General features: G+C 44.7%; 1 protein-coding gene across 1 annotated transcript in view; it reads left to right on the forward strand.

Annotated features, from left to right (window-relative positions):
• The window catches only part of LOC139384480 (transmembrane channel-like protein 3), a 52,001-nt gene extending 45,601 nt beyond the window's left edge, over positions 1-6,400 (forward strand). Inside the window, exons 17-22 of the mRNA XM_071129265.1 lie at positions 541-651; positions 1,017-1,142; positions 1,660-1,738; positions 1,946-1,988; positions 2,186-2,465; positions 5,377-6,400. Of these exons, the coding sequence (XP_070985366.1) occupies positions 541-651; positions 1,017-1,142; positions 1,660-1,738; positions 1,946-1,988; positions 2,186-2,465; positions 5,377-6,400 (1,663 nt within the window). The remainder of the gene's footprint in view (positions 1-540; positions 652-1,016; positions 1,143-1,659; positions 1,739-1,945; positions 1,989-2,185; positions 2,466-5,376) is intronic.
• The last annotated feature ends 3,524 nt before the right edge of the window (positions 6,401-9,924 follow it).

A 9,924-nucleotide genomic window follows, 5' to 3' on the forward strand; every position in this document is an offset into this window, starting at 1 on the left:
ATATAAAAAATATATTCCAACATTCCTATTGTCTCTAACCAAACATTGTCATGTTCTGACCTTAGTTCCTTTAGTATGTCGTTGTGTTAGTTTGGTCAGGGCGTGAGTTGGGGTGGGGAGTCTATGTTCTTTTTTCTTTGTTGTATTTCTGTGTTTGGCCTGGTATGGTTCTCAATCAGAGGCAGCTGTCGATCGTTTCTGATTGAGAATCATACTTAGGTAGCCTGTTTTCCCCATTTTGGTTGTGGGTGATTCTTTTCTGTTTAGTGTTTTTCGTCACCTTACAGGACTGTTCGTTTGTCGTTTTTGTTGTTTTGTTCAGTTGTTTTATTAAAATAATGGACACTTACCACGCTGCGCATTGGTCCTCTCTTTCTCCAGACGACAATCGTTACAAACATGGATTATGGTTTTTGATTATCTGTCTTTGTTAGTAACATAGTTGATCAGGATTACAAAGGCAGAAAAACTTGAAATAACACAGATAAATAAACAATATAGAAATAAAAGTACCATTTTATTTCTCTCATTTGTTTCCAGATCAAATAATTTCTACCTGGCTATGCTGTTGTTCATGCTTTTTCTGTGTATGCTGCCCACCATCTTCGCCATAGTGAGATACAGACCTTCCCAACACTGCGGGCCATTTAGGTAAGCGATTATTCCCGTGAAGCTCTTTAAATGTGGTGCCCATTTTAAAGTTAGCCCTTGTAATTTAAGGTCATTTAAGGTAAGCCACACTTTCAATAGTGTTGCAGTATACTGTGTGTGTGTGTGATTGTGTGTGTGTGTGTGTGTGTGCATGTTTGTAACCCAAGTGTGTGTGTGTTTGTGAATGATCTAACTCCTATTGAGAACCTTGAAAATCGCTATAAAACATCAATCCATGATTATTTTTATTTTCATCACACATCATAATCTGCTGAAAGCACAATAAGGCCAAGAAGAAAAGCCTGTATAGCTTTAATTCTGCTGTGTGTGTGTGTGTGTGTGCGTGCGCGTTCGTTCCCCTGCAGCGGTCAGGAGAAGATTTATGACATCATCTCAGAGACGATAGCCAATGACTTCCCGCTGTGGTTCAGTAAAGTGATGAGTTACGTCACCAGCCCTGTCGTAGCGTTGCCCGCTCTGCTGCTGCTGTTGTGAGTGCACTCACACACACAGACAGACTCACACAGACTCACACACACACTCACACACAGACTCACACACACACACACACTCACACACAGACTCACACACACACACTCACACACAGACTCACACACACACTCACACACAGACTCACACACACACACACAAACACACAGGAATGCAGACTCTCTCACACACAGACTCACACACACAAACACACAGGAATGCAGACTCTCTAACACACAGACTCACACACACACGCAGACTCACACACAGACTCACACACACACACACACACACACACACACACACACACACACACACACACACACACACACAATGTAGCCTGACTTGCTCTATGCATTGTTAATGTGTCAGTGCTCTTGGGGTAACTCTCTCTGTGTCTTTCAGCATGTTGATCAGTCATTGTGTCAGTCCTCTTGGGGTAACTCTCTCTGTGTCTTTCAGCATGTTGATCAGTCATTGTGTCAGTCCTCTTGGGGTAACTCTCTCTGTGTCCTTCAGCATGTTGATCTACTACCTTCAGGCCATTGCCAGATCCCTTAAATTCACCAACAACCAGCTGAGGATGCAGCTTCAGACTGTGAGTTATAGACGCTATAGTTATAGTTCTCGAAGTCAGTCACTATTATACATTAAACAAAAATACATATGAACTTAGAGTGCATCCCAAATATTCCCTAGACAGTGTACTACTATTGGCTCTGGTTAAAAGTAGTGGACTATGTAGGCCATTTGGGATGCCCACTTAGTCTCATGACTGTATGCTGAACAGAAATGTATTTGTCAGGAGAGAACAGAAGACAAGAAGAAGGTATTACAGCTGGCTTCAGGTAAACCTCATCATTCTACTTTCTGGTTGGTTGGTTCTATGTAGTCTATGTCTACATATCCCCTAACATCTTACATCTGACCTTTAACCCTTCACCTCACTTGACTATTAACCTTTACCAATTAAAATGTTGAACTTTTGAACACCTAAGCTATAATCTCTGACCTGTAACCCCTGACCTCTGACCCCCACCCATAGCGAGGCTACAGGCCCCAGAGGTCCCCGGGGGGGACAGGAAGCCTGACCAGCAGGATGGTGAATTCACCAGCCGCGAGTCATCCATTCGTACGCCGTCGCCACGACCCAACGGCAGTGTCACAAACTTCCAGTCGCCCGATCGTCGTGGCAACGGCATCCGCACCATCACCCAGTCGGCATCGAGAGTCGAGACCGCTAGGGCGACATTTGCTGCTGGGGCGCCTAGAAGTCCAACAGTGTCCATACTTCACAAGCAAAGGCCGGAGATAATCCCTAACAGGTGTGTCACACACACACAGACACATATTATGTGTTATTCTGTCTGGTCAGTCACAGGCTTTTATACAGTCCTATACAGGTGTGTCTACAGGAGGATTAAGGGTTAGTGTCCATGTTGTTAGTCCTAAATAAACATCTGAAGGGGGACTCCAGCACCTAGCCCATAATTTGAATTTAGTCTCCCATTACAGTTTTTTTGGATTGCTTAGACACTAAAATGAAAAGTAGTACACTTTTAGCAAAACCTTACACTCAAGAAGCAAAACATCAGCCCATATTTGCACAACTATAAGCACATTGTCAACCTCACACTTGTTGCAAAACTCTACACACAGTGATTTGCAAAACACTAAACACACTTAACATACATTACACACAAAAATCTATCATGAAGTCACGTCCTTGCAATACCAAAGCACTGACTGTCAAATTACCACACCGTCCAACCAATTGGTTCAACACAGTCATCAGGTGTGCAAACACTCGTTTGCTTAATTGTAGACACACCAATCAGGTGTATAAGCACTATAAAAAGCAGCAGGTGAGTTCACCGGTCTTCAAGCACAATGGAAAGAGTCAGAGAAAGAGTAAGACGACGAGGAGGAGGAGGAGGAGGAGGAGGAGGACGACGACGAGGAGAACGAGAAGGACGAGGAGAACGAGGAGGACGACGAGGAGAACGAGGAGGACGAGGAGAACGAGGACGAGGAGGAGAACGAGGAGGAGGAGGAAGGGGAGGAAGAGGAAGAGGAAGACAAGAAGGTGCTCAAAGAGGACCGAATCTGACAAATGAGATCCACGCAACACTGGTTGACCACGTTGTCAACCACGGCCTGACGCAGAGGGAAGCTGGACTGCGCGTACAGCCAAATCTAAGCCGATATACAGGGGCAAGTGTGATGAGAACATTTCGACTGAAAATAGGTATTGTAAAAATATCATCATATCAAAAACATCTGCACGGTTTCAGTAACTGCTTACAGTACTGTATTCTATGCACTATCAGCACTTCTGTTACCTTTTCCAGTGAAATTACTGTACTATTGTATACTGTTTTTTTTCTACATAGGATTGAGTGTCAGGGACGACAAGGGGGAAGGCCTCCTATGTTCACAGAACAGCAAGAGAGGGAGATAGTAAACATGGTTTTGGCCAACAATGCTATAACACTCAAGCAGCTCCAAGCTAACATTGTCAATAACCACACCATTTTCAACGATATCCATCAGGTCTCAACATCAACACGCATCCTAAACAAAAAACATATTCAAATGAAGCAAATTTATCGAGTGCCTTTCGAGCGCAATTCCGAAAGGGTGAAACGACTGCGGCATGATTATGCAGAGGTATGTATTCACTTTAGCAGTGTGATCTTGCATACTGTCTCACAATATTTTACTGTACTGTAATATGTATACTAGATCTACACTGAACGACACAATTTTGCCTGACACTGTTTTTCAGAGAGTTTTACGAATGGATGGAGAGGAGATCCAGCATGAGTTCATTTATGTAGATGAGGCTGGATTCAACCTGACGAGTACACAAAGGAGGGGAAGAAGCATCATTGGCCACAGTCAATGTCCAGGGCAACGTGGGGGTAATATAACACTGTGCAGCCATTACACAGAATGGGGTCCTCCAAAGTCATGCCTATATGGGCCCTTACAACACAGCACTCATACTTACATTCTTGGACCAATTGCACAACATAACAGCAGCAAATCAAATCGATCATATGCAATACATTGTTGTCTGGGACAATGTGTCTTTCCACCGCTCTGCTCTGGTTCAGAACTGGTTTCAGCAACATCCACATTTCACCGTCCTATATCTTCCACCATACTCTCCATTCCTCAACCCTATAGAATAGTTTTTCTCGGGATGGCGGTGGAAGGTATATGATCTCTGTCTCCAGGTTGAGGTACCCCTCATCCAAGCCATGGAGGAGGCCTGTGACCAGATGGAGGTAACAACAATGCAAGGATGGATTCGTAATTCAAGACGTTTCTTTCCAAGGTGTCTTGCTAATGACAACATTGCCTGCGATGTTGATGAAATTCTCTGGCCAGATCCAGCTAGGCGAAGAGACAATGTCTAGTTATTTTATTTTTTATTTTTTTGAACTTACAATATGTAAAGTGACGTTTGGTTACAGTATTATGAATCTCCATGTCAACATTTTGGGCGTGTTGAGAAATAAATGAGTTTCTTCGGTCTACAACATTGGTCTTGTGTAGTGTTTGGTGAATTTACATTATATTTGTACTTTGTTGATAGTAGCCTACTCTAATCATGGGGAAGTAGAAGTGCTAAAAGGGTTTTAGGTTTATCACAGCAGAGTGTAACTCGTGTGAACAGAGTATAGTAATGTGAAACGTGTGTGTTTCATATGGTAACAAAGTGTTGTTTTTAAAAAGAAGTGTATAGTTTTTACAAGAGTGTTTAATTTTGCAAAGGATCTGTGGTGTTTTGCTACTTGGGTGTGTGGTTGTGCTAATTGTGTGTAGTGTTTTGAAAACACGGGCCCTGTTTTGAAAATCGTGCTTAAGCAATCAAAAAAAACTGTAACATCAATGCATGACGAAGTGAAAATTACACTTAGGTGGAAGTCAGGATTCACCCCTAAGAAATTGAATGGGATTCCATCTCATTGCTTTCACTCAAGTCAGGGGTCAAAGGAAAGGAAAAGTGTAGTTTTCTTCAACAGTAGCTAATAAGCAGTGGGGTATTTAAGTTCTTCTAAAGCCGGTTTGGGCATACTATGGCCTGGACTACTGTCACTACCAAAGGAATCAACGACACACAGTATCAGTAGTATTTGTTACTGTAATGATTCAAGTCGAAGTGGTCTCTCATTACGACCACATACAGTAATAACATTTATCATCCGTATTTCCCTCTGTCACCAGACACCCTTCCTACCTGGGGGGCCCTAGCGGTACCTGCAGGTCCAAGTCCTACCATCATGTGGCGTACAACCCTCCGACACGCTACTCCTCAGAGAACATCCACTCCGACCCACTCTACAGGAAGACCATCAGGCCCATGCACTCCGCAGAGGCAGCTGGGATAGTGACCGCCCAGAGCTACGTGGGCCGTCGCCCCTACACCACGCGCTACGTCATCGTCAACGAGCACGAAGCTAGGAAAAAGTTGCTTCGATCAGCCACACGCGTCCCTCGCCACTTCCGAGCGGAGGACCCGGGGGGTGAAATCGTAGAGCTGATCCCGCGGAATACCAAGCGGTATACTCCAAGGGCTCCGCATCTGCATGGGCACCCACACAGGTCGAATCTGCCACAGTCACACCTGAGTGATGAAGAGGAGGAGGAAGAGACAGGGGGGAAGAGGGAGTCTAGGAGGGGGTCGTTCGGGCAGAATCACCGGCCCCGCTCACTCTCCGACCTCCAACAGCCAGCTCGCTTCTACATCGGAGAGCGCCTGGAGACCAAGCTGTCTATGGCGTCAAAAGACAGCCACACTGCTAGGGGGCGCTACGGCGGTGAAGCCCAAAAAGGGGACTGGGAGGATATGGAGACGCGCTTGCACTCCCTCTCCCAGACCAGCATCAGAGGAGCGGAGCTTCCACCACCAGTCAGGCACACACAGTCCCCAGCCAGACACCCCCACTCCCCCAGCAGACTTGTACACTCACCCCCCCAGGGCCCTGGAAGACGCCTGGAGCCCCAGGTCAAGCCCAAGACATCCAGGTCCAAGCTGGAGCCTTCCCTGACTGAGTCGGACTCGGCCTCTCTGGCCTCCAGTAGCGACCAGCAGAACAGCAGCACAGACCAGTACATCCAGGTCATTCACAACAAGGAGAAGTATCTCAAGTCTGAGGCAAGGCAAGGCAAACTGGCTAAGAAGAAGTCCAAAGCCAGTATAGATCTCAACGTGTCTGGGTCCAAAGACCTGGTCTGCTCCAACGTGTAGTTGGTGTATTAGTATTGTGAATATATCTAGGTTTATTTAACCTTTATTAATCCATATAAGTTATTGACAGTAGTGTAAAGTACTTAAGTAAAAAAATACTTTCATGTACTACTTAAGCAGTTTTTTGGGGTATATGTACTTTACTTTTACTCAAATCAAATCAAATCAAATCAAATGTATTTATATAGCCCTTCGTACATCAGCTGATATTTCAAAGTGCTGTACAGAAACCCAGCCTAAAACCCCAATCAGCAAGCAATGCAGGTGTAGAAGCACAGTGGCTATGAAAAACTCCCTAGAAAGACCAAAAACTAGGAAGAAACCTAGAGAGGAACCAGGCTATGAGGGGTGGCCAGTCCTCTTCTGGCTGTGTCGGGTGGACATTATAACAGAACATGGCCAAGATGTTCAAATGTTCATAAATGACCAGCATGGTCAAATAATAATAATCACAGTAGTTGTCGAGGGTGCAGCAAGTCAGCACCTCAGGAGTAAATGTCAGTTGGCTTTTCATAGCCAATCATTAAGAGTATCTCTACCACTCCTGCTGTCTCTAGAGAGTTGAAAACAGTAGGTCTGGGACAGGTAGCATGTCCTGTGAACAGGTCAGGATTCCATAGCCGCAGGCAGAACAGTTGAAACTGGAGCAGCAGCACGGCCAGGTGGACTGGGGACAGTAAGGAGTCATCATGCCAGGTAGTCCTGAGGCACGGTGCTAGGGCTCAGGTCCTCTGAGAGAAAGAGACTATTAGAGAGAGCATACTTAAATTCACACAGGACACCGGATAAGACAGGAGAAGTACTCCAGATATAACAAACTGACCCTAGCCCCCCGACACATAAACTACTGCAGCATAAATACTGGAGGCTGAGACAGGAGGGATCAGGAGACACTGTGGCCTCATCCGATGATACCTCCGGACAGGGCCAAACAGGAAGGATATAACCCCACCCACTTTGCCAAAGCACAGCCCCCACACCACTAGAGGGACATCTTCAACCACCAACTTACCATTCTGAGACAAGGCAGAGTATAGCCCACAAAGATCTCTGCCACGCACAACCCAAGGGGATAGCGCCAACCCAGACAGGAAGATCACATCAGTGACTCAACCCACTCAAGTGATTCACCCCTCCTAGGGACGGCATGAAAGAGCACCAGTAAGCCAGTGACTCAGCCCCCGTAATAGGGTTAGAGACAGAGAATCCCAGTGGAGAGAGGGGAACAAGCCTGGCAGAGACAGCAAGAGCGGTTCGTTGCTCCAGGGCCTTTCCTTTCACCTTCCCACTCCTGGGCCAGACTACACTCAATCATATGACCCACTGAAGAGACTCTTCAGTAAAGACTTAAAGGTTGAGACCAAGTCTGCGTCTCTCACATGGGTAGGCAGACCATTCCATAAAAATTGAGCTCTATAGGAGAAAGCCCTGCCTCCAGCTGTTTGCTTAGAAATTCTAGGAGGCCTGCGTCTTGTGACCGTAGATTACGTGTAGGTATGTACGGCAGGACCAAATAAGAAAGATAGGTACTACATTACATTCCTAAAGAAAATAATGTGCTTTTTACTCCCTGACACCCAAAAGTACTTGTTACATTTTGAATGCTTAGCAGGACAGGAAAACTGTCTATTTCACACACATCAAGAGAACATCCCTGGTCATCCCTACTGCCTCTGATCTGGCAGACTCACTAAACACAAATACTTAATTTGTAAATTATGTCTGTATGTTGAATTGTGCCCCTAGCTATCCGTAAATTTAAAAAACAAGAAAATCGTGCCGTCTGGGTTTCTTCTGCCCCTGTGCAAGCCAGTTAACCCATTGTTCCCCGGGTGCCGAAGACGTGGATGTCGATTATGGCAGCCACCCGCACCTCTCTGATTCAGAGGGGTTTAGTTAAATGTAGAAGACACATTGTAGTCGAATGTATTCAGTTGTACGACTGACTAGGTATCCCCCTTTCCCTTTCCTAAATTAATAGAAGGAATTTGAAATGAACTTTTTATACTTAAGTATATTTTAGCGATTCACATTTACTTTTGATACTTAAGTATATTTAAAACCAAACACTTTTAGACTTTTACTCAAGTAGAATTTTACTGGGTGACTTTCACTTTTACTTGAGTCATTTTCTTTTAAGGTATATTTACTTTTACTCAAGTACAACAATTAGGTACTTTTTCCACCACTGGTTATTGACAGCAAATTATATTTTACAATAATGACCTGTTGAGTTAATTGTTTTGTAATGGGTTACATAAAGTCGTATTGTAAACCACAGAAAATGTGAATAGCCCATTCATGGCCAATGCTATACTTTGTGTGTGTTAACAAACAGCTCTATGTGCATAATATGCATAACATATTATATGCTCACATTGTCATGGATACTGTGCTTGTTCTCAATCAAATAAATATCATGGTCAATGGTCCAAAGTAGTGTACCTAAGCATCAGATTGTTTTGTTCTACTCAAGGTTATGTGTACAGCCCTTGATGTTTGTTTTAGGGTTATCACAAACAGGTGTTATATTGGCTATTATGTGTGTGTACATTACATTGTACCATTCAAACATGGCCTTCAATTCAGTAAAATTATGATACCGTAGTAAAGTATGATGTGTAACATATATAATATACTCTGCAAAAAAAGAAACGTCCCTTTTTCAGGACCCTGTCTTTCAAAGATAATTAGTAAAAATCGAAAATAACTTCACAGATCTTCATTGTAAAGGGTTTAAACACTGTTTACCATGCTTGCTCAATGAACCATAAACAATTAATGAACATGCACCTGTGGAACGGTCTTAAGACACTAACAGCTTACGGACGGTAGGCAATTAAGGTCACAGTTATGAAAACGTAGGACACTAAAGAGGCCTTTCTACTGACTCTGAAAAACACCAAAAGAAGGATGCTCAGGGTCCCTGCTCATCTGTGTGAACGTGCCTTAGGCATGCTGCAAGCAGGCATGAGGACCGAAGATGTGGCCAGAGCAATAAATTGCAATGTCCGTACTGTGAGACACCTAAGACAGCGCTACAGGGAGACAGGACGGACAGCTGATCATCCTCGCAGTGGCAGACCACATGTAACAACACCTGCACAGGATCGGTACATCCGAAGATCACACCTGTGGAACAGGAACAGGATAGCAACAACAACTGCCCGAGTTACACCAGGAACGCACAATCCCTCAATCAGTGCTCAGACTGTCCACAATAGGCTGAGAGAGGCTGGGCTGAGGGCTTGTAGGCCTGTTGTAAGGCAGGTCCTCACGAAACATCACCGGCAACAATGTCGCCTATGGGCACAAACCCACCGTCGCTGGACCAGACAGGACTGGCAAAAAGTGCTCTTCACTGACGAGTCACGGTTTTGTCTCACAAGGGGTGATGTTCAGATTTGCGTTTATCGTCAAAGGAATGAGCGTTACACCGAGGCTTGTACTCTGGAGCGGGATCGATTTGGAGGTGGAGGGTCCATCATGGTCTGGGGCGGTGTGTCACAGCATCATCAGACTGA

This window comes from Oncorhynchus clarkii, chromosome 26 (assembly GCF_045791955.1).
Source record: "Oncorhynchus clarkii lewisi isolate Uvic-CL-2024 chromosome 26, UVic_Ocla_1.0, whole genome shotgun sequence".
NCBI lineage: Eukaryota > Metazoa > Chordata > Actinopteri > Salmoniformes > Salmonidae > Oncorhynchus > Oncorhynchus clarkii.